The sequence below is a fragment of the Anastrepha obliqua genome, chromosome 1 (assembly GCF_027943255.1).
Source record: "Anastrepha obliqua isolate idAnaObli1 chromosome 1, idAnaObli1_1.0, whole genome shotgun sequence".
NCBI classification, from domain to species: domain Eukaryota; kingdom Metazoa; phylum Arthropoda; class Insecta; order Diptera; family Tephritidae; genus Anastrepha; species Anastrepha obliqua.
Window position 1 is genome coordinate 84,072,559 of NC_072892.1, and position 25,469 is coordinate 84,098,027.

Below are 25,469 nucleotides of genomic sequence, written 5' to 3' on the forward strand. Positions count from 1 at the left end.
TCTGAGTCTCACCGTGCTGCAGGCGGCGATTGTTTTTACATGTAAATCTAATGGTAAGATACACGCTGTTCTTTGTATCTTGTTCAGCCTGATTTGGTTGTATATCTTTTCTGTTGCGGGCCACCAGTATATGCGGGCATATGTTAGTATTGGCCTTACAATGACTGTGTAGGACCAATTGGGTAGTTTTGGTTGTAAACCCCATTTTTTACCCAACAATCTCTTACGCGTGTAAAGTGCTATATTCGTTTTCTTTACCCTGTACTCTACGTTGGACCTCCAGCTGAGTTTGGGATCTAAGATAACACCTAGGTATTTTGCCTGCTGGGTTAATGTAAGACTAACGCCGTTTAGTTTTGGGAGATTAAAGTTTGGTATATTGGTTTTCTTAGTGAATAGCATCAGTTCCGTTTTGCTCAGGTTTACACTTAAGCCACAGTCTGTGGCCCAGTTACTGAGTAATACCAGAGTTCCTTCCATAATCTCACTGATTATGGTTGGAAACATTCCTGAAACCAAGAGCACTATGTCATCCGCGTACGCCACTACTTTAATTCCATTTCGGTTGAATTTTGTAAGGATACTGTTGACAACTAATAACCACAGCACGAGGGATAAGAGCCCTTCCTAAGGGGTTCCCCTGTGGACAGAGCGTTTTACCGTGCAGATGCCTACCTCACCGATGATTATTCTAGTTTTAAGCATGTTTTCTGTCCATTCGTTGAGACCTATGTCTGTGCCTAACATATTAAGGGCCTCAACTATGGAGCTTGTGCTAACATTGTTAAAAGCCCCCTCTATGTCGAGGAAAGCGACTAGCAAATATTGTTTGTATGTATTCTATGCTCTTCTCAATCGTACTTACAATTTCAAGAAGAGCTGTCTCTGTGGATTTTCCTTTGAGGTAGTCATGTTGGGATGAAATCGTTGTGCATGTAATCTTCTCCCTGAGATATACATCCCACAATCGCTCGAGAGTTTTGAGAATAAAGGAGGATAAGCTGACGGGTCTGAAGTCTTTCACTGTATCATGACCGCGTCTACTAGCTTTGGGGATAAAAATCACCTTAACCCTCCTCCAGCTTTTTGGAATATGCCCTAACATAAGGCTTTCTTTGAAAAAGACCTCAGAATCTTCATATCTCGAGTGTTCCACAGCATGGCAGGGAATATTCCATCTTGGACGGCTGCTTTGTATGGCTCAAAGTTTTTTATCACCGATAGAATTCTATCTTGGGATATGATGTGGTTGATTGTATTGGATGACAGGTTGGTCGTTTGAACACTGTTAGTATTGCTCTCAATATATTCTGTGTTACCTGGGAAATGTGTGTTTATAAGATACTCTAGTGTATCTGCAGCGGATTTTGTCCATTCTCCGTCCTCTTTCCTCAAGTAGAAGGACAGGAGTGTTCTTTGGATAAGATCTTACCTAGTCTGGCCGTATTTTTGGTTGATTCGATAGAGCTACAAAAATCTCTCCAAGCCTCCGAGCGTCTTTAACCCATCTTCGGCCGCTACAAGAATTCGACATAATTTTTCCATTTCCTTTTTAGTCAGTGCTTATAGGACCATAATCAAGAAAAAATAAAAAAATTCTGACTATCGGTGTTTTAGATATGGACTGGTCGAAAAATCGACCGCTGGCCAAAAACCGTCAAATATATTAAAAAAAATACAACATTTATGAAAAATTTAGCACACGAAGTCAATTTATTTCATTTTATTTCAAATACAAATATTTTGTTGTTGTTTTATTGAAAAGTCAGCTTACAAATTTATGATAATCATCAAAACATTTAGTATGTAAATGAATACTGCATTTTTTGCAAGTAAAAATAGTATGTCTCTTGCAAAATTTACACCGCCGAAATTTTCAATGCTTCTCATGACGGCGTGTACCCTTTCATTGATCCGAGGAAGGTTCGATGGACCTTCAACTCCATGTTCGTTTTCATACTCGTCCTTGTCGTAATTCAATAATTCTGTTGTGACTTTGGAACGAAAATCAATTTGTGACAGTGGTTTTATCTTTTCAATTTTTGCCATCATACAATGAAGTTTCCATGCATTTACCATTGCGTTACCAAGAGCATTTGTCCATATTGGCCACCACCATTTTTTTCCTCTCATACATATTCTATAATTTGCCACCGAATTATCATGAAGATCCACACCACCCATGCCATGATTATACTCTTGAATAACTTTTGGCTGCGGTATAGTGAAAGTTTGTTTTTTCTTCCGACAATATTTTTTAGTGCTAATAATTGGATTGACTGTGGAGTTATTAGTTATAACATTGACTACAGCATTATCATTCCACCGAATAGTCAATATTTCTTGCTGATGATCAAGTAGTTGGTCAAATGTTCCTCGTATTTCTTTTTTTAAATTTCTCAAAGGACAATCGCCCATTCTATTTTCGCGTATAGTACCAGTAGACCAATAGTTTTATCGTGAGGGGTTGCTGCTCCCCCGTACAATGAACTAGAAAATAGGTACCCACTTTCAGAGAATAAGCACCATGTTTTAAACCCAAGCCGGATTGGCTTTCCCTTGATAATCATTTTGCAGGAGTGGCGTCCAAAGTATGGAGTCATCTGTTCGTCTATAGAGAGATTATGGCTAAAGACTCCAAACTGCATAAACTTTTTGTTGAGAGCGTCAATAATAGGACGAACCTTTGCAAAACGGTCTGCTGCGTTTAAATTCGTGTTGTCAGCGAGATGGAAAAACTGCTTAATTTTATAAACTGATTACGACTCATAGCCTGCTTCACAATTGGAACCCCCATGTCCGGTCCAACAGACCAGTAGTGGCCAATGTGTAGCAAAGTATGGTACCCCGATAGGTACAATATTCCAATAAACCCTTTTAGGATAGTTCCGCCCTAGTTCGATATTAGACGAATGAGAACTAGTTCGATTTGTAGGTATTTTCTAATAGTCCCGTACCATCCAATATAGGACAGGTCCGATTTTGGAGGTAAGGTACTAGTGCTGAACTATAATTTTGGTTCACTAGTAGTGATTTTCCCTGCAGGGGTAGTACCTTTCCTATACCACAAAGATACTTACTTCCATCTCTTTCAATAAGAAAAAAATATTGCTAGATTTTGTTCTATCCTACATGACAGTTCCTGGCCAGCGGTCGATTTCTCGACCACTAAAGTTTACGTCCATGAAACAGTAAAAATTATTGCAATATCGATATGTTACTTTTTTGATTCTCTTAATTTCATCTTTTCTCTTCACAATAAATCAGTAACAATTATTTGTTTTTTGTTTTTCATTATTTTTTCATCTGCACAAAAAGCACGTAAAAATAGTGATCATTTCATTCTTTTACAAAAATTTGCCCTGAACCTTTTTTTCTTAAAGAATTATGCTCTAGAAATTAACTAGATTCCAAATCTAAAACTTGTGAAAACTGATCAATAAATTTACATTTAGTTTCTGAGATATTGGAGTCCGAAGTTGGTGGTCGAAAAATCGACCAGCTGCCGAAAATGGGTTAAACGCTTTCTTGTATTCCCTAAGGTAATCTTTGTAGGGTTTGAAGTACTTGTATTTGTAGTAGATGTTGAAGATTTATCTTGTCATTTTCCTGAGTTGACTTAAATATTCATTCCACCAGGTGGGATAAGTTGTTTTGCCATATGTGACAGGACATGAAACTTCAAGCCCTTTCGGCAACGAAGCTTCGAAAGTTCTTACTTTTTCATCCAAATCTTAACTTGACGTTATGGTTTTATTTATATGTTGAAGTTTAGATTGGGTTACTCGGAAAGTGTGCCAGTTTGTTCTTCTGGGGTTTCTATAGGGAATCGGTTTCTCAAGCTTGAGATTGATATCGAAGAGAATCCAACTATGGTCCGAAAAGAGTTTCTTGTCGGATACCCTCCAATTTGTGACTACAAATTTTCTTGTGAAATAAAATCTGAGAAATCCTATGCAAATCAACCGGTAATGTTGCATCTGTCTTCACTGATGGCTAGAAGAAGGAGTCGGGAGTCAGAGCAGGGGTTTTCTCTAAATCAGTCAATTTATCAATTTCCTTAAAACTGCCGAATACTGCTAATGTTTTTCAGGCAGAAGTCTTTGGGATGCTGCAAGCATGCAAAATGCTTAGAGAACGTGGTAGGGAGGGAGATATTTACATTTTTTCCGATAGTCAAGCCGCGAGCAAAGCTCTGGAGAGGTAAAATTTCTCTGATCTGGACATATGAACATAGAGGGAAATGAAATCGCTGGTCTCAGAGGTCTCCTAGCCGGCATTCCGCTGATCGTTGTTACAGAGGAATTGCGTAAATTATTTCTCAGGAAAGCGCAGAAAAGATGGAGCTCAATTTTTTCATGTGCTATTTTGAAAACCCTTTGGCCCCAGAAAGTCTTGGTGACTCTACGCCCTTCAATTTCCAACCTCGAGGCTGAGTTTACCGATCGTTGGACGATCGGCACACACGTGGAAAAGCTAAGTTTGTCATTTAGCTCCCATTGCATCAGCTGTCGGGATCTTTCAGTGAAGAAAACAGTTAAGCACTTTCTCTGTAAAAATACGGGCTTGGCAACTAGACAATCAAGTGACGCTCCCGTCTTTGATAGCCTGGGGCTAAATCCCATAAATATTCTCCATTACACCTACAGCTCTGGCTGACTGTAGATCTCTGACTATTGGAGGTCTCATAATGCTATCAAAGCGGCACTTTAGAGTAGCTTGGGGAATGCCAGACTGCTACTCCAACCATTTCACCTACTTAACTTTTATGGATAATATTTAAAAATATTGATGTCAGAATGGTGAAAACAGTACTTAAAAAAAAATTACAAATTTTATACAAAGTTCGAAACTTTGCTTGCCATATTGTATTAAATTTGTTAAAACCAACTTATTAAGCGGCCGTCGTAGCCAAATGTGTTGGTGCGCAGCTACTATTCGGAAGTGCACAGATTCGAATTTAGAGCACGAAACACCAAATAAAAAAAAAAACAGTTTTTCTAATAGCGGTCATCCCTTCTGCCGTTCGGAGGCGACGTAGAATTCTAGGTCTCACCATTTGCAGAAAACTTTAAGGCGCGCACTTCAAAACTTTCGACATGAAATCCTGGAATTTCCACCATTCTTCATTACTGCATGCGGCTCAGCAGCAAAATCTTTTTTTAAAATTCTTTGAGTTCGCTAAAAACAAAAGTATTTCTAAATTTTTCAAAAATCAGAATTTTTCTCTGCTTAAAAATCACCAAAAAGTATTATAAATTTTTGATAAATACTTTTTTTGTCGCTCGCTTTTGCACCCGTTTATATCCAAAAATCTCTCCTAATTAAAAGTTTTGCGCCACTAATGAGCAATGAAAACAACGTGTTGCCCGTCTATTAAACGCTGATGGCATACTTCAGCCACCTCCAACACAACGCGACTAAGGCCAAGGCGTTTCTGTCCGTACTTCTATCCACTTTCGCTAAAAAATGGCTAATAGAAGGTAAGCAAGGAAATCCACAGCCAAGGCGCCAGATACCAGGCGTCACCTTTTTGCGCTTTCCTAAATTGCTTCGCAGGTTTTTACTTTTAACTTTTATTTCCAACTTAACGGGGTGGCAAAGCAATTCGAAGAGAGCAGCCCAACACTTTTCATTTGCTGTTGTCCTCAGCATACTATTTGGGACGGGTTAACGAATGCATCAATTAAAAATCAGATTTAAACTTTTTGTGAATTTGTGTTTTTTTTTACTTTTCGGAAAGAGTGAAAGAAAAAGGGTTTTTATCTTTTACCACTTTTCAAACACTTTCCGTTTGCTTACAAATCCTTCCAACTCATCACTTTGATTGGTATTTAGTAAGTCAGCTGCGAAAAGGTGTATTTTCTTCCATTTTATTTCAGTTTTTTTGAATGTTAAATGCCAAACGTCAGTCATTTTAAATGATTTTAAGATGACCGTAACGAATTGGACTTTATTGCTGGCAGCAGGTTGCTGTGAGTGGTGGGATAAGGCAGTAGCTGGGGCTGGAGCTATGCCAGCTATCAGTTATCAGTCAGCACAGTCGAGCACCTTTTTTGTTTTCCTAATTAGCATAATTAAAGGCTTTTTTGTTAAATTGAATGTGACGTAAGTACCTATTCGATAGTGATTAGGGCCATTTTTTACTCACTTCAAGACGTGAAATGACTTGCTGTTGCTGCCATTTTATTACGAATAAAAATGAGCACTTCAATGATCAAATTTTTCTTACACTTTGGTGCATTTGTACATTGCTTTTTTTCAGTTTTTAAAATTCATTAACTCAAATTAATTTGAATGCGTCTTATCAGGTTAGGGTGGCTGCAAGGAAATCGCTCGGGTACTACAAAGGACCGTTGTAGAGCCCAGGAAAGATTTTCCCAGTCCTACCTTGACATGATTTTAGACGATCTCGATTTTTAGCGAATCTAATCAGCCTTCCTAAGCAGAATTTATATGAATGATACAGATTTTCGAATAATCTGAATGGTGGCGCAATCGATCAGAAAATACAGAAAAAAGAGTTCATCTTCTTCATCACTACAACCCCTTCATAAATTGTTATGTTGGGCTCCGAACTTGGTGGTCTAATGGCCCATTAATACTTCCTTTTTGAGAGCCCAGTTAGTTTCCTATACTTCGTTCATCGAGTACTGACTAAAGTAGACGTGTTTTCTACAGTTGTCTGTATTGGTCCACCTACCGTTACTAATTGTTCTAGCCCTCTCCTCTGTTTGAAACAATATGAAACCCAGAGGTTATTGTATGCTTGGATTTGATCATTTCCTCCTGTTTAACAGTTTACAAGCAAGGCGAGTTTTAGAGCAACGAGATTCATCGGATTACCAAGGTTGCAGCCATATTAATTGCAATAATCTCGGCTTAAAAAACGTTGCAAAAGGAGGTTACTTCCCTAAATGAGAGTTACAAGTTGAAAATTCCTGAAATTGAAATTAAAAAAAATAAAATTCAAATGAAAATATTATTTGGAAAAAGTATGACAAATATGTAGAACAAAAAATAATGAGTCCACCTCCATCTAAATATCGAAACAACGACACTGTAAAACTCTGAAAGGTGAATCCGACACCATTCTTCCATAACGACGTTTCGTAGTTTTTCCGTCTAAAACGAATTTCTTCAGCGTATACTCGATGAGAAAGATTTTCTAGCCCGTTCTCGATCGGAATTCAGTCCGGGATCGTAATGGCCCCTTAATTACTTGAATCTGGTTCTCGTGAAGCCGATTTCGTGTGGTGTTTGACTCATTTATGGCAGCGCTTATGCTCAAGTATGGGGCGAGTATCATAAGGTTAATCAAGACTTAGTCCAACAAATTTGTATAACCTTCAGAGTTCATACCTCTGGAAGTTCAGCCCATTGCTATCGCGTTGTGGAACCTGGAACCAGCCAAAGCCAATAAAGCAGGACCCCTTCGCGTGGGACCCTTATAATTAAACATGCTCGTACTCCATATTGCAAGAGCATTTGGTTGTTCTTGTTGGATACCACATAATTTGGCAATTTCCCAAAAGTGGACTCCTCTCGATTGGTGGATAGAAAGCACGTCCATGACATCGTACCAGGTCACGAATCTTTGATCTGTACATATGAGTCAGAAACAAAACAGCAGTCAACAGCATGGATGTTCCCCGACGTGCGTAGCCCAACAAAAGTTAACGTCACAGCTGTACCACTGGAGAAACTTGAAACACTCAATTCTGTGTGGGACGTAACCATTTCTTTGGGAAACCAACCACCGAAGACGAATTATCCTTCACCAAGACTGTGTGAACTCCTCTGACATATCAACTCACATAAAAGAGTTTTTAGCACTCAACCGATCAAATTAATGGGTTATTCGCCTTACAGCTCTGATTTAAAAAAAATAATTTCATGTTTTTCCCGAACATCAACAATAAGATGCGAGGTTCACGCTTTTCAACGCCTGAAGAAGCTTTGAATAGCTCGTTTTGGATGTATTCTTTACAGAGTGTCAAAAGTGCTTTGAAAATTGGTTGAAGCAACTGCAGAAGTGTATTGACTTCCAAGGAGAATATTTTGAAGAAGAATAAAGCGACTTTTATTATATTGTATTTTACTGTGCTTTCATTATTGGGCGTAAAATGTAAAATACAGCCCTCGCAAAAGTTTTTTTAAGCAAATGTGGTAATATAATAATATAATAACATATGCAAGTACAAAATCTTTGTATTTTAAATTAATTTAAATTGCAATTTAATAATTTTACTTAATTTATTCTAAGGGTCCAATTCTTTAAATTAATTATTGTATTAAAGCAATTTTTTTGATGATTATAGTAGTCCCAGGTAAAAGGGAATATTTTTTCCTTTATACATATATCCTACTATAAATTATTTTTTTATATTTTGTAAGCACTCCCTTTGTAATATATGTGTGAATGCATACGTGGTCCATATTTGCTTATGTGTTTGTGTACGTTTAGTCAAAATAAATTATCAAACCAGTGTAGTGTAATGCTCTGTCAGTAGGTGGTCTTATACATGTCCTCAAGTACCGCGATAATTAATTTGCATCTGCCACACAGATTCATTGTTACCTATTAACTCTGCGCACACGTACATATGCACATAAACATACGAACACACATGGCATTTCGATGTCCTTCTGAAAATTTCATTTACGTTTTTTCTTCACATTCTCTAAAACCGGACAGTTGTTTTGCTCCTGCGCAAAAAATTAATCAACGGAAAAAGGATTTTTTAATTAACGAGCGCTCACGTTTGCGCAGCGTATATTGGCAGGAGCAGAATACACCAAGTGGACACCAACCGGACACTAGAGGGTCGAATGAATATGCACAAGCCATAATACAAAGCTCCATATATGCATGAAGCTTCACTCCTGCTCCTGTTGCTACTTTGTGCCGCAGCTAAGCACACTGCAAATTAATTCACTTCACTTCTCATTATTTATTATTTTTTTCATACATGCGATATACTCGTACATATATACATAAATGTCCTTTAAAGTTGTGACTCCGCATGCCCATGGTGCGCCGCCAATGTGTGGCCAAATGAATCAAACCATAATGCAGAAGTGCCACAAAATGCTTTAGTAGTATTTTTTTCTATAATTTTTGCTATGCAACTTTTTCACAAATAACCGTAAATTTCTCTTACATATGAACGCCAATTGCTTTGCTTGTTTAACTAATGTTTAATGGTTTTTAATTACTTTTTCGGTAAATTATGGTGCTTTTACTTGATTATGAGCGTATATTTTTGGACTCGTAAATAAAAAAATGTATAGATATACAGATTTTCGTAAAGTTACAAAAATAGATAGACTAATATATAATATAAATTCTTCATATGCATCATAGAAATCAAATCGAAATACATTGAAATATACCTAAATACAAAATAAAAAATACGTATATTATTTGTGCCACACATTTTTGTCACTAAATGGGGTATTGTGGTCAAATTGATACAAGGGATTCGTGCGTGTTAATAATGGTATTTCAATTTATTCATTTTATATGTGCAATATTTTGCATACTTACATACCTTATGATGGAGCTTGGATTTATTTTTCTTCATCTGTATTAGCAGGGAAAATTTTTACAAGCTATTACCGTAAAACTAAGAAATGCATGAGTGGTAATGTTTTTATTGCTAATATACAAAATGCACAATGTAATGCAATACATTTTACCATTCCATACAAAAGTTCATATACCTATTCAGATCTTTAATGCTTCAGCTAACTCTGAATGTGGTCAAAAAGTTTAGTTAGCTTAGCTGGAAGTAAAGGTTCTTTCAAAAGCGACGCCTAGATGTCAGTAGGGAATAATTCCTAGACGGTACCTGTGTTTATGTGAACGTTGGCATTTATAAAGTAGACAGATATGCAATTTTTCACGATGGAACAGCGCGTTAATTATTCAAACTTATTATGAATATGGTTGATATTTAAAACAACAGATCGCAAAATTATAGTTTTTTTGGGTGAAAATAATCATCCGAATGAGTCGGAATGGGATTGGCGAAACATTTTATGACAACCCAAAAACTGCACATCTCTTGAAAATATTGTTGCTGTGGCGCAAAGTGTTACTGAACAACTTTCTCAGTAATTAGGCATTCATGAATGGACTGTTTAGCGGATGGTGGACATTTCAATTATGTAGTTTTACACATATAATTATTTAGATCTGTATTTTGAAGGAAAATAGAGTAACCTGAAAGAATATAATTTTTATATGTTTTATTTATTGAATGGATATGTGCGCGATTATAACTCAAAGGTAGTAAGTCTGCGAAGCGAGCTCAAAGTTTCAGTTTGAGCTTAGCATTTAAACAATTCTCCTCGTTTTATGAGCATCAAATGAAAGATTATTGTTAAGAGTTAAACAAAAAAAAAAAATCCCAATGTTGCGCAAAAAAAGTAAGTTTTTTTTTAACAATTTATTTTTAAATGCACATTCTATCCTAGAGAATGGAAAAAAAATTATCAAAATAATTTTCAAAAATGGCACAAAAATGTTTTTCCTAAAAATTTTTAACAACAGAATAAAATCTGTTTCAAAAAACCAAAAATTATAAAAATAATTTAGTTTACTTCTTATTATACTCAAGCCTACAAATAAACAATTTCCAAGGAAATAGAACGCCAAGCTCGAAATATGTACTTGGATCCATTGACCTGTAAGCGCTCAATCCATTCATTCAGAAATGGCATATTGGCATTTCCACCAGAGAGTCCCCCACAAAAAAAAATCAAAGTTAATCAAATTATTTTTTTACTATTATATATTTCATTATGTTGTACTATATTTACGAATTTAATGTAAGTTTTCATAAGCCAACCCAATATGACATTCAACCTTATACAAAACTGCCACACTTATGCTAAGGACTTGGAATACGAAAACTACAAACTATATTTTATCACTCTCTAGCAAATACTGCAAAATATTAGTTGGAGGGTACTAGGGGTACTTTTAAACATCTATGAAACTTATTCCACTGTTCTGCTTTTTGTAGGACTCGACAAAGGTGCCTATGGTTAGCAAAGTTTTCACCCTTGGAGGATATTGCTGACAAAAGGTTGAACGGCTTGTTAAAACTCGCGAAGGCGTGCATCAAAAATTTACATAAAACAATAGCTCGATTCCAAACATAAGGTCTAAAGTTCTAAATGAGATCCTTTTGCAGCTCAGCCAGCACTAGCTAACCTAACCTTTCATAAACCGTTTCGAGATATGCTTGATACTAATTTTATTGAAATTTATTTTTGCTTATTATATTTAATATTTTATTATTACTTTATACGTACTCCATATTTTTGTTAAGTTTGTTGTTATTATGAAAATAAATACTCTGAATACTTCTTCAATACAAATATCATTATGGAAAAAATGTCGAGGGTGACATTCGTTTCAAGTGTAAATATCCCTTTTTATATGACCTCAAAAATGTCTACGTTCCTCCCAAAAAAACAGCATTTACAAAAAAAAAAATAATTCATTATAACCTTTTAAAGAAAAGTGCACCTGAAACGTGTCGTATGTTGATCAATATTTACGCTAATCACGCTCCATCAAACAATTTGTAAAGAGTGGTTTCTACGCTTCCAAAGTGGCAATTTCGACGGGAGTGATAAAGATCGCGAAGGGCCACCGAAAAAATTCGAATATACTCAACTACAACAATTATTGTCGAACCCTTGCTATATGCCTAAAGAGTTAGATGTTGATAGATCAAGCGTTGGTAAACGTTTGCACGCGATGAGAATGGTCCAAAAAGTTGGTAATTGGGCGCCACATCAATTGAAGGAGGAGGATATCGAGAGACGTTTGGTGACGTGTGAGATGCTTCTTGAACGGCAGAAAAGAAAAGATTTTCTGCATCCCATCGTCACTGGCAATGAAAAATAGATCTATTATAACAAACCTAAGCATCGAAAATGTCTGCAGGTGAACCAGATCCATCGACAGCAAAAAAAAGGGTGTTATCTATTATGAACTCCTTAAACCATCAAAAACCATCACTGGCGATCGTTACCGACTGCGGGTAATACTTTTGAGTCGAGCTGTAATGGGACGGTTGACATGACAAACTGATTTTCCTGCATGACAACGCGAAGTAACACCAGCCGTATTCCCCAGACATTGCACCTTCGGATGACCGATCAATGCAGTCAGCCCTTATTGAAGAGCGGTTCACTTCTTACGAAAGCATCACAAACTGGCTCAATGAATGGATTAAGTCAAAAGAACTCAAATTTTTCGTCAGAGGAATCCGTATGCTGCCCGAAAGATGGAGTAAAGTTGTATCTTCCAATGGCACATATAGTACTTCATATTATATCAAGAATTATTTAAATAATTCGTTAATTTGGCTAAGAACGGATGGAGACTTATTTGCATACCCATAATTAGAAACCAGTATGAATAGTATTTGGGAAAAATTGAAACCATTTAAGAGACATCGATGCACCACAGTTCAATACTAGTCCCATTGAAATATTCCCGCAGGTTCGCTAATATCGGCATTTGAATTGGTGGCCGCGAAAATTGTTTCTCTTCTTGTCCCATAAGACTGCCTTGGTTTCTTGAAATTATTTTGAAAACAAAAAATTGCCCAAAATCGACTTAAGTACAACTTATAGGACTGAATATGAGCCTATAGTCCAAATAAAAAAAAGAAGTTGAATGATAGTTTTTTTTCAGTTTAAATATTGACGATCGACATGATGGAAATGTCCAATATTGTCTCTAACTCGTTTAGTTATTTATGTTTACTTATAGAACACGACCAGACTTCATGCGAGCGGTATTAGGTATACGGCAATCAGAAAACAGTATAAGTGCGGTTCAAATTGTTTAACAGTGCATGTGAAGGTGACTGTGGTGACAGTGGTCACCCCTTGGCAGCCAATGGCAAACCTTCGAGTGCATTTCTGCCATGGAAAAGCTCCTCATAGTAAACCATCTGCCTTTCGGAGTCGGCTAAGAACTGTAGGCCCCTCCAATTTGTAGAAAAAAGAGAGGTTGTCTGTAAAGTCGGTTTACTGACGATAGTTTAACGTGACAACGTCATAAGAAAATACTGATGGAGTGGTTGCATTTTTCAAAAGAAAATTTTAATTTTATTTGTTTGATAGATATTTTGTATGGATATAGAGAAGGAGGTAAATGGAATAGCAATGGAATTGATCAAGTTACATTTACATAAATGAGAAAAATTACGAAACATTTATTAAATTCATGAAAGAGATGTTCAATTTCGATTGTGCCTCAGACGTTAATAAGACTAAGAGGCACCATCACCGATTTGACTTTTTCAAGACACATTACACTCGAAACACTCCCTTTCATTTCCTACTTTTCCTATCAGCGCCCTATCCTATTCTATGCATGTTTATATACATATATTACTATACTCGTACAACATATATTATAAGGTATGTGGTAAATATTACCATACATTTTTTCCTTCATATATAATAATAAATTAATAATAAAAACATTAAAACAACAGATATTATTAACAACTAGTCGTCACTAATTATAAATTCGGTAAGGATGATGATGATACAATTGGTTTTATTTTAAATTCCTCAAGTAAATCAAATTAATAAACCTCATAGAGAAATGGTTCATTTCCATGCATACAGGAAGAAGGCATATGCAAATACAAGTATGTAAATTTATATACAAACGCGCATATACATACATATACATACATATATATGCTCACTCAAGTAGGAGAGAGCCAGATGTCGAACGTTGCCGAACGAGGGGGCCGATTGTGCCTCTTTGTCGTTCGTTCCGCGCTGTCGCTTGCAGTTCAAGCAAGGTAACGCCGCATGAGCAAGACAACGCCGCATTTTTTGATGCGTGCAGCCCGCTGCATAGAATTATAAGACGTTATCACGCCAAAATATTAAGACGCCCACAATAAATTCGAGAAGGAGCGCGGCCAATTAGCCAACAAGCGCCAATTATACACTGCAATGTTAAGTGTAGGCACAAATTTAATTTCGAAAGATTTATTATATTTCGTTTTAATATTTAAGAGGCCGAAAGAGAAATACTAATTGTTGATTAGAAAAAAAATTATAAATATAAAGTAATCTATTTTCGTTATTTCGCTTGGCACTATCTAAACGTTGTCGGATTTTTGATGACGTTGTCGGATGCTTACGGAACTCGCTAAGCATGTGGTAGCTTGTTTTGGAAGGAAAGGTAAACATATGATCAATATTTTAGAGGGAGTTCTTTTATCAAGAGATACAATTGCGCGTAGTTCTTAGAAGGTGTAAAATTACTTTTGTTTCGTACTGTGCGCAGAAGTATCGACTTAAAAGCTTTCACTCGTCCCCAATGTATTCTCAAAAATTACCTATATTGACGTTGGACATAGCAGCTCTAGGTACCAGGAAGAAGCTGGAGAGTGACAATAAAGCCAGTAATAGTTCCCTAGAGTAGTAGTGCTCCGATATAAGCCCCTCGTATAGTTTATCAACATCACATATATGTATTATATAAGGCATAAAAGAGAATTACGGGGTCGACTGTAAGGAAACTTCCGCCTATGAAATGTGAAAAGATAATATGGACAATAAAAAGAAGGGCAAGCACAACAGAAGAAGCAAATTCAGTGGGACTGGTCTACGATAATCATGCATGCAGCATTGCAAAGACAGGATCGCGCCTAAGTCAAAAAGGCGAGTAAACTGCACCCATGAAAAGCTATTTAAAAAATACCTGCTGAGTAAAGGCGGCATACAACTGGGTTCTTTCATAAAAGCAAGATATTTAAATCCTGTCAACCAACTATTGGTGAATAAAGTTTTCTGTATTACCCAATCACTCTTATTTAGAAAATTTATGTGTATTTATATCTAAGTCCAACAAAGTCATAAATCAAAGTTTTACCTATGTGCTGCAAAGAAAGCAAAAGCAATCGTGATAAAAAAGCTGAAATCATTGAACAACTTTGTGTGCTGAAATACAAAACTGGTATAAATACAAAATATGAAAAAGATAATAATTATAGTGGAAGGGGTTTTGTAGGAAGGAAAACCATTCGATATGAAAAATGGACGCATACATTTCATACTTATATAAACTCGCATTGTTAAGGGTCTTTGAAAAGACGTGACTAGCTGCTGTTTTAAAATAAAACATGTGAAATTGGCGTTCTTTTAGGTTTGATTATTTTTATTCAAAATAAGGCTTTTAACGATGCGAAATAAGACATCATTTAAATGTCCACTATGAGCAGATCTACAGGTGTAATACGCCAAATAGTCAATTTATGAATGTCTATTTGTGGAGAACGTCAAGATATTGATTTGAAGGTTGTTCGGCAATACTTTGCGCCATGGCAGCAATATTCTTAACAAAACATCCAGTTTTTGGTGGGGAAATGCTTTTCCTATCCCCGACAGAGCCAGTTACTTGAAAATTTTTCACAAGCCTTTGAATTGTCGACTCATTCGGATGATTATTTCCAACAAAAAAAAAAAATCACGAATGTTGTTCTTAAAAATTTACCATTTTCATAATAAGTTCCAATAATTTTAAAACGATATTCTATAATGTAAAATTTTATATCTCTCCGCTTGACAAATGTTAAAGGTGACGTAAAAAAGGTATTCACTACCTCTAGGTGTCACTTTTCAAAGACCCTTTATAATGCCTCTCTCTTATGTATTTTTCGAACTTATTATTATGCACGCCGGGCAAGCAACCAAAACAAACCCTCACATTTATTTTCATATACTTCGACTTTTTTTGTCAATTTTTGAATTATTACACTAGGATTTGAGCTTTACTTTACTTGCAAACAATTATTGTAATATTTCGTAGGCATATAAATTCTGCTCATTTGTTGCTTGAAGGGAACTAACTAAGAATAAGTAATTCACGTTAACTTTTCATGAAAATTAAGCTACGTTTAAAAATACAAAACATTTTTGAAGCCTAGTCTATTGAGTGCTCTCACCACCTCTTTTTATAAGAAATGACATACAAATATACGTACTGCGTTTGTATGTGTTCATATCCATGTGTGTTGTCAGCTCTTTCTATTTTTACCGCTTGAAGCTATATAATCAGTATTTGTTGTTATTCTAAGCATACATTTGTGTTCGGTTGTTGTTGTAGCAATTTGTTGAAATTCGTGTTGGCACTTAATTAACGCCACCACAGTTTGTTTGCGGCAGGTTTCACTTCTATAAACACAGCACGCATACATTCACAGCCTTAGCCACCTATGCAAACAATGCCTGCACTTACATATGTATTTATGTATGTGTGCATGTGGAGATGTGAGCATGTGGTTTTGTAGATCCTGCTATCACAATCCAGCATAATTATTACTGTAATCCTTTCACACACTCACACTACTGCATACAATCATTTTCCTCGGAAGCTTCTCGGAAGTGGCGGTATTCCATATTATTTTAACGCGAGCAAGAACGCGGGCAACTAAGTGGAAAACTCGTCGTTTTCATAAACTCAACATAGTGAAGGTAATTGGTTGTATACAATACACACATACGGACATGTGAAAAAACGTATATAAATGTGTGTGCATGTATATAGGTTTTGTTGCTACTGATATACATATTTCTAATATATACATACGTATGCACGTATGTAAGTATGCTGCATATTTTGACGTTGGTTGTGTGCTGTTGGTAATTACCTTGCTTTCACTTTTCTTCTGGTAGCAAATTGAAAACAACATAGGCGTCAGTGTAAATTACAGGATAAACAACAATACACGGCTTTGGAGGAATTTGTATTATATGTATGTAGCACTTATACACATGTATAAAAAGTGACAAATAAGAGCAATTATTCGAAACGTTCATACATTTTGTGGACTTAGTTAATATACACATCGCTCATTTCATTCAACAGTGTCATAATCAAAAACAAATTTTTTTTAGAAAAATGTACAGAAATGCCCACAAACTCTTCCTTTTATGCTGTGAACAAGAATTATGGCGATATCTATAATATTTACAGTAACTCAATTACTGAGAATGAAAATACGATTTTTCAGTAAGGTTCGATAAGATAGGACGTTACTACTAGCCTAGAATTTTTTTTTTATGGTTCATATGGTTCATATGAACGTGGGTGAAGTTTCATTTTAATATGTCTATTCATTCTTTCTCTACAAGCCATTTAGTAGCGACGTGTCACAGTATTTTGTACAAACAAGTATCGTAGAGTAATTGAATTTTTTAGAAGGTTTAAAGGGAAATTTATGAACAAATTTGGATGTGCATAAAGACTTTTTGCCCTGAATTAGTACAGTAGAAAAATGGGTTGCTGAATCTAAATGTCGTCGTACAAGGCTTGAAGACAGTCCACGTCAAGTGCGTCCAAAAACAGCAACAACAACAGACATAGTGGGAAAAATACAGGATATCGTATTATTTAGTGAAATCCCTAGACATCTTATTGGGCAGTGAAAGCAATATTTGAACTGGGTATTGTGTTTCAGAATGCTGTGCGCACAATGGCTGCCACTTTCGCTAACAATGGAACAAAAACTTATTCTTAGCAACATTTAGAGCATTTTCGAAAGGATAAAGTGGGTTTTGTGCGTCGATTCATAACTATGGACGATATATTACGGTGATCTAAAACAATGGGCTAAAGAGCAATGTGAGCCTGGTTTTTCGACTCCGAAACGAGTTTGTGTCCACAAATGGGCCAAGAATGAGTTAGCATCAGTGTTTGGGATAAGAGTGGCATTTTATTTGTGATTTACTTGCCAATTGGTAGAACAATAAATTCTTAATACTATTGTAACCTTTTAGACCAGATGAAAAAATACCCAAGAAAAAAAATTCTTTTTCATCAGTACAATGCACCGTGTAACCAGAGCATTTTGACAATGACTATAATCCATTAATTAATAAAGTTCGAATTGTTAGAGCATCCACCCGATTTGGCCCCTAGCGACTTTCGTCTGTTTCAAGACCTAAAAAAAGGCATACGTGGAAAGCGTTTTTCATTACATGATGAGGTCATAATAGCTGTGGAAGCGTATTTTGCAGCCCTCCAAGATTCTCACTACAGGGATGGAATTCAAAAATTGTAGTCTCTTTGGAATAAGTGTATTGATGTTCAGAGTGACTTTATTTAATAATAAAGTGTATTTCAAACCATAAAATTTGTTTTTCTTATCGAACTGCAAAGGTTATTGAACAAACTAGTATGTCTTTATTTTTCCTTTAAATTTATCACTTTCAGGCCATTTTTCTCAACATTTTCATTTTATTCAATTTATTGGACTCTTGCAGCAAATAGTGTTAAAATAAATGTAGGTATGGTAGAGACTTCATCATCTCGTAGAAAGTTTGATATTCTTGCAGAACTAATGCCATGGGTCATAATTTTAGCGATGTTCAGTTTTGTGAAACACCTCAATACTGAACTGGGCAATAAAAAGACTTGAGAAGTGTTATATAAAACCTTTAAAGATACACGGGCAAATTCCTTGACGAGGAAGGTACAGGTGTAGGTGCGGCGTGCCGGGGAAAAGGTACTCGGAGATACTAGACAAGTATACGGGCATATTTCATGTGCATGTCTGCGCATCAAAAAGAAGCGCTCACTTTATCCTCAGCTTATAACAACAGAAGAGTAGTTATGCTTACTGATATCCAAGCAGCAATCAAGGCTTTCAACTCTTTCTAGGTTATATTCGCAATGGTACTGGAAAGGCCCAAACAATCACGTAAGTATTCTATGGGTTCAAGGAACATACGAATTACCGGGAACGAAATGGCAGATAAGTTGACCAGGAAAAATAATAGTAAAGTAAAGTTTACAGATACCCTTTCTCTTAAAGACAATCCGAAAAGTGGAAGAAAAGGTGCGCGAGAAATTCGAATCTAGAAATTAAAGGTATTGACTATAATAAAATAAAATAAAACAAGGCCTGTGTGTACATATATACTTCTTCTAAAGCTAAAAGCCATCTCAAACAATATCTCACTTTTACTCTTCTTCTTAATTGGCGCGTAAGCGGTTATACGCGATCGTTTCTTTCTCGTGCTAACCGGCGCCAGTTGGACACACCAAGTGAGGCCAAGTCCTTCTCCGCCTGATCTTTCCAACGCAAGGGACGCCTTCCTCTTCCTCTGCTACCATCAACTGGTACCGCATCGAATACTTTTAGAGCCGGAGCGTTTGTATCCATTCGGACGACATGACCCAAGCAGCGTAACCACTGGATCCTTATTCGCTGCGTTATGTCTATGTCGTCGTAGAGCTCATACATCTCATCGTTCCATCGTCTGCGATATTCGCCTTTGCCAACGTGCAAAGGTCCACAAATCTTCCACAGAATCTTTCTCTCAAACACTCCAAGCGTCGCTTTATCGGATGTTGTCATTGTCCACGCTTCTGTGCCATTCGTTAGGACGGGCATGATGAAAGCCTTGTCTAGTGTTAGCTTTGTTCGTCAGTTGCCTACTTAGTCCAAAGTAGCACTTGTGGGCAAGAGAGAATCTATGTAGTATTTCCAGGCTGACGTTGTTATCGGTGTTAATGCTGGTTCCTAAATAAACTAAGTTTTTTACAACGTCGAAATCATAACTGTGAATAGTGGCGTGTTTGATGATAAGAGATACTTCGTTTTATTCTCGTTCACCGCCAGACCCCCTCGCTTTGCCTGTTTATCCAGTTTGGAGATTGCGGACCTAACAGCGCGGTTGTTAAGTCTGATGATGTCAATATCATTGTACGCTCTTATAAAAATTTGTGCCTAAGCGATTAAGCTCGTGCGATCCTATCCAACATGCCTGAAACTTCGTTTGGTATCAAACGGCTCGAAGAGGTCCTTCCCAATTCTGATGGAGCTGCTGGTATTGAGCAACGTTATCTTGCACAGTCGTATTAGTTTTGCAGAGATACCAAATTTAATTTCTTACAGGTAATGAAAATCAGGCTCCGGGCGAATTTCGAGGTTATCGTAGGTACTGATGTTTTTTTCCACACAAATTAAATTAGTTTTTTTTGTTTACGTTTATTTGTTTTTATTATAGTATTGTAATTAAATATCTTTTAAAGCGATAAGTTTCATTTGAAATTAAAGAAATTTTCAATTTTGGTTTGTTTTGTAGACACTCGCTGGTTCAGTAGTAGAGTGGTTCAGAGGCTCAGCGTCATGTCATCATTTAAGCAAGCATTTTTTCGCTTCGCCCAATCCAAGAATACATTGAGTGCTGATATTTTTGAAGCGATGACTGATTGACAGCTGGCTAAAAAATATGTTGCTTTTTTTAGGTCGATATTTCGCAGTGACTCATCGGTAGCTTCTCCACGAGCAACAATGCGACTTAAGAGGGATTTTTTGTAGTTAAATTTAGTAATCCTTATAACTTTTGATCCATGGACTGTGTCAGAGCTGTACACTTTGAGGAAAGCACATACCAATATTTGACCTTCGTAGCTCCTTAACTCGCCCTCCTTGGGATGGCATGGTTTATTGTTAATAAAAATAAGTGCTTTTTCTGCAAGATTTTACGCACGAGGAACTCTTTTACCTATTTATTTAAGCAATTTTTGATTAAAACAGAACTCTTTGCTTTGAAAAAAAAAAATTAACACACTTCTGGAGTAAATATGCTGTAAAACCATTATTCAAATAAAACTAAGATCATCCAAACACTTTTATATTCTTTGTAGACAACAGGAATATCACTAAAAATTTTAATGAACGCGTATTCGCCGATTTCCAAATAACCATTATTTTACTTTTTGATTTCCATTTGTACAAGCAAGGGGCGTTCTTCTGTCCTTACTGTTCTTATGCCCCGGAGCCGAGGTTTCTTTTAAGCGCACAAGAGTTTTCTCGGATATATAGATATATGGATATAATTGGCGCTTGCACCCTCTTAGGAGGTTTTGACCGACCTCCTCCTCCTATTCGTGGTTTGCGTCTTGATGTTGTTCCACAAATGGAGGGCCTACAGTTTTACGCCGACTCCGAACGGCAGATATTTTTTATGAGGAGTTTTCTCTATTATAACTTTATATCTATAACGGACTTATGGCAGGACTAAGTGCATTATTATATCAAATTTGTGGAAGGTATATAAATTTCTAGGCGGCCGCCGTAACAGAATGGATAAGCAACATTCGGGAGTGCGTTGGTGCGAATATCCGTGCATGAACATCAAATACGATGGTAAATCTTGCGTTAGGGTGATTAATTTCGCGCCAGCTAATATTTATGTATATTTATATACATATACGTCTTTCCATTCATTTTACCAACGTCACCTTAACTGCTAAATAAAATTTATTGTTTAACTGTCTACATGCTGCTATGAAATTTTCTTCATATTTCCGTTCAAATTAAAAATTCTCTTTTACAAACGATTTTTATTAGGTAAACGAAAAAGGAAACAAGCAAAAATATAAATTATATTAAGTAGAAAATAAAACAAAATACAAATTTTGCGAAAACTCAGAACCATTTCCAACTGCTACAAAAAATCTATCCAGCGTATCAAAATTCTGGTGGCCTGATGGACGTAATTATCGATCACATTTTGCATTTTCTACAATTCGATGTGACCAGCATTTTCCGGAAGGGCAGCGAGTGTTGTCTCTGTTCCATGAGCGTTTCCACGCCACGCTTCACTGAATCAGTGGAGAGATGTCTTGAAAATGTCTATGAGCCGCACCCACATATCACAAAAGGCGACGAAATGATGCAATGTGACGAAGATGAGGATTTTGATGACCCAGATAACCAATTGGGGGATTTTTGCGAGGAACTGAAGCAGATGGAGATTGAAGAGAATGAATGCAGTAGCAAATCAAAACAGTCACAAGTAAGGCGGAGTGAATGTGCGGCAGAAAGTGAGTGCCTGTCGGATGACGTGAAAGACGAGCCACCCTGTGAAGAAAATAACGCAGATCCGATGGCAGGTGGTGACAAATGCACTTGTGAGGCAGTGTGCAAGCGGGTTGTGTCAAAAATAGCTGATAAATGCTCGTCGTCGACATTGTTGGAACTGCATTGCATTGAGGAGCGGGCTGTCAAATTATGGGAGACACTACACTCGCATATGCGCAATAATAATTGCGGAAAGCTTCCCAACTGGTGGGATCTAAAAAGTTGGCAGAAACTGCCATTCTACTGGGCTGCACTTTCCAATGAGATACTCTGCGATGATCCTTTCGAGAATTTCAAACAATTTTACATAGGCAACAAAAAGTCAAGCAAGCGCATCGCCAAGCATCAATTAGATCGGACGCTCGTAATGTGGCACCGATTAAGTGTCAAGCAGCGGCTACCCTTCGTCATGGAGGCTTTCATTAGCAAGGTAGGATCGGGCAAGGTGAACATCGCCGACGAGCATGAAATTCATCGCATCATCCGTGACTTGCAAAACAAATGAGTGTGGTTCGGGTGTGGTAGCTATCAAATGGAGCATCACACCCACCAGCGTCCACACTTTTGCACCATTTTGTGTGATTATGAGTATATGTATGTGTGTATCAGTGAAATATTTGAATTTAAATCGAAGAAGTGCATGTAAGTGAAATAAATGTGTGCGTCTATGTGATGTTCAAAAATAATGGGGAATGTTTTCTAGAGTCTCCTTGATTGCTTTGTCAATAATGCACAACATTTGTGGCGTTGTTATTGTTGCTGTTTTGATTGTGAACGATCAGCCATCGTAGAGTGATCGTTGTTGATTAAAAACATGTGGTTAGCGATTAAATACCGCGCCACGAGACTAAATAAATAATATGCCAAACATCAAAGCAAACAGAATCCGTGCGCAAGTAGGCGAATCATCCAAATAATGAATATGCATATGTGTGAGTGTATGTGTATGGTATGCGTACAGGTTAATTATTTATCCACTTGAGCTTGTGAAATTCGGAAGGTAGAGAGCAAAAGCAGCATGTACCATAATTTAGTTTTTCTTTTCAAAATTAATTTGTGGCAAAGAAAATGCTCGCTATTTTCCTCATGATGATGCAAAACATTAATGCACTGTTAATAAGGACAAATTACGAGTTTTCCGCGCAAAAAATTTAGAGCTATTTTACGATTGTATTTTGTTGTTGCTTATCTTGTTTTGTAGTTTCAGTAACAAGCTATTCCGGATACAATGGGTTGCGAGCCCAAGGTATCTATCCAACGTTAAATCTGTGTTTCATCGGAAAAACTGCAGGCCTTGACCAACAGATGCCTGCACGCAATCTTGCGAATTTGTTGGCCGGAAAATTGGAGCACCAACGAAGAACTTATGAAGCGGAATAAGCAAACACCCATCAATATTGAAATTAGAGAAAGAAAGTGGCATGGCTCCCTTCGGAAACCCGAATATTTATTTAGTAGAATTGCACAAGAGTGGAATTCACAAGACTCGCGCGGACGAGGAAGACTAAAAGTTTCTTCGCGCAGATCTATTCAATCTGAACTCGAAGCAGTTGTCAACGCTCTACCGTAACATAGAAGCAGCTGAAGACTTTAGCGATAAATCGGCAACAATGAAAATTTCTAATTGTAGCACTATTCGCCCTAGAAACGGCGTAAAAGCAATAAATAATAATTCAAACTAATAATTCAAACAAATAATTATGTCGTAGTTTCTTTAATGGAATCAGTCCAAGATAAAGGCACTTGCACGTGGTCGGTTAAAGTTGTTCCAACACCATTGCGGTTACATTGGGCATTTTGCAGGATAGCTGCTTTTATCGCTTTTATCTATTTTTATATATGATTTTCAAGTTTACAATTTTGCGGCTTCTTGCTGTTTTAAGATGACTCAAAGCTTTTGTATAGAATTATCATGGCTTTAAATTGCCGCAAAATAATATTTCGCTTTTATACTGCGTTAAATAACTATAGTACAGAGACATACTGGAAAGTTTTGACACTATACTTTTTAAATCTAAGTATTTCATCAAAACATAGTTCATCCTCCTGCAACAACCATATGAACGCAAGATTTGGCTTTACGCAAATTAAAAAAAAAGAAAATCAAAAGATTTAAAAAACTTTCCACTTTTTAATAAAAAAATGTCTAAAGAATTTTTAAAATTATTCTAAATATAGTATTTTTTAGCAAAATTTTGAGTGCGTAGTTTTATAATCTACTAAATTTAAGTAAAAAGTGCAAGTTTACAGTTGCTCAAATTTCATTTTGATTTTTGAAAATTTTTTTCTAGCGGTATTGTGTAGAACAAATATAGATATATGTATGTATATATTTGATTGGCGGGTACACCCTTTTTGGGTGTTTGCCCGAGCTCCTCCTCCTATTTGTGGCGTGCGTCTTTTTGTTGTTCCACTAATGGAGGGACCCACAGTCTTAAGCCCACTCCGAACGGAATTTATTTTTAATGCGGAGCTTTTTTTTGTCAGAAATACACTCGGAGGCTTGCCATTGTCTGCTGAGGGGCGACGTCTAGTAGAACAAACTTTTTCTTAATTCTGGTGTTTGACGGAATACGGAATACCATATAACGAATACTTAACATTTTTTATTTTTTTGGAGCTACTGATCAATATCCTTTTCATGAAATTTTCCATAACCGAATTGCAAAGTGGATGAATTCCGTCTTTGAGGTCTTGAATCGACCCTGGACTGTTGGCGTAGACCTTCTCTTTCACGTGGCCCCAAAGAAAAAAGTCACAAGGTGTTAAATCACAAGATCTCGGTGCCCAATTGTGATCACCTCTTCGAAAGATAACACGGCCCGGAAACTTCTCCCGTAAAAGATCAACGGTCTCGTTGCTTGTGTAGCACGTAGCGTCGTCTTGTTGAAAATAAACGTTGTCCAGATCAATACCATCCAATTCCGGCCATAAAAAATCGTTAATCATCTCTCGATAGTGATAGAAAACACCTGTTATTGGAAACCCCTTTATAAAAATATATTTCGGCGCTCTTATCCGTTCAATGTCGCGTCAATTTATGAAGTTAGATTTGGGTTCTTTAATTTAATAAATTTTGCAGGCAAAAATTAATGGAATCCTTTTTCAAAAAAATATTCACGCCGGCCAATAAGCCACATTGTAGTGTATTTGAACAGAGCTTTCTCATTGTCAAATACTCATGCTATACAAAGCCAACACGCTCTTTTGATATCTTTACGATGTCAGCTAGCTCACGCTACTGCACTTTTCGATCATTCAAACCGATTTTATGTTGTTTAATTTTTTTGATGTTTTCTGGCGATGTCTCTTCGACAACGTTTGAAGTCAGCAAACCATCCTTTTATAGTTTTTCCTGATGCAGCGGAGCCCCATAACACTTTTCAAGCCATTGCTTCGCTTGAACGGTATTTTTTCTCATCAAGAAGCAGTGCGAAATTAAGACCCGAAGTGCTTGTTGATCCATTCTTTTGAAAATAACAAAAGAAGCGTAACACTTGGTACAATAACTCACAAACTAAGGAATAGAAATTT

At 36.7% G+C, this 25,469-nt stretch overlaps 1 protein-coding gene across 1 annotated transcript; it reads left to right on the forward strand.

The window, feature by feature from the left end:
• The first annotated feature begins 21,386 nt into the window (after nt 1-21,386).
• On the forward strand, nt 21,387-22,621 carry LOC129250154 (uncharacterized). Its single transcript, XM_054889800.1, has one exon. It carries the CDS (start codon nt 21,562-21,564, stop codon nt 22,438-22,440), a length of 879 nt encoding a protein of 292 aa, XP_054745775.1. The 5' UTR covers nt 21,387-21,561; the 3' UTR covers nt 22,441-22,621.
• The last annotated feature ends 2,848 nt before the right edge of the window (nt 22,622-25,469 follow it).

Coding starts and splice junctions, on each gene's coding strand:
- LOC129250154 (XM_054889800.1), top strand. CDS start 21,562: ATGGACGTAATTATCGATCACATTTTGCATTTTCTACAATTCGATGTG.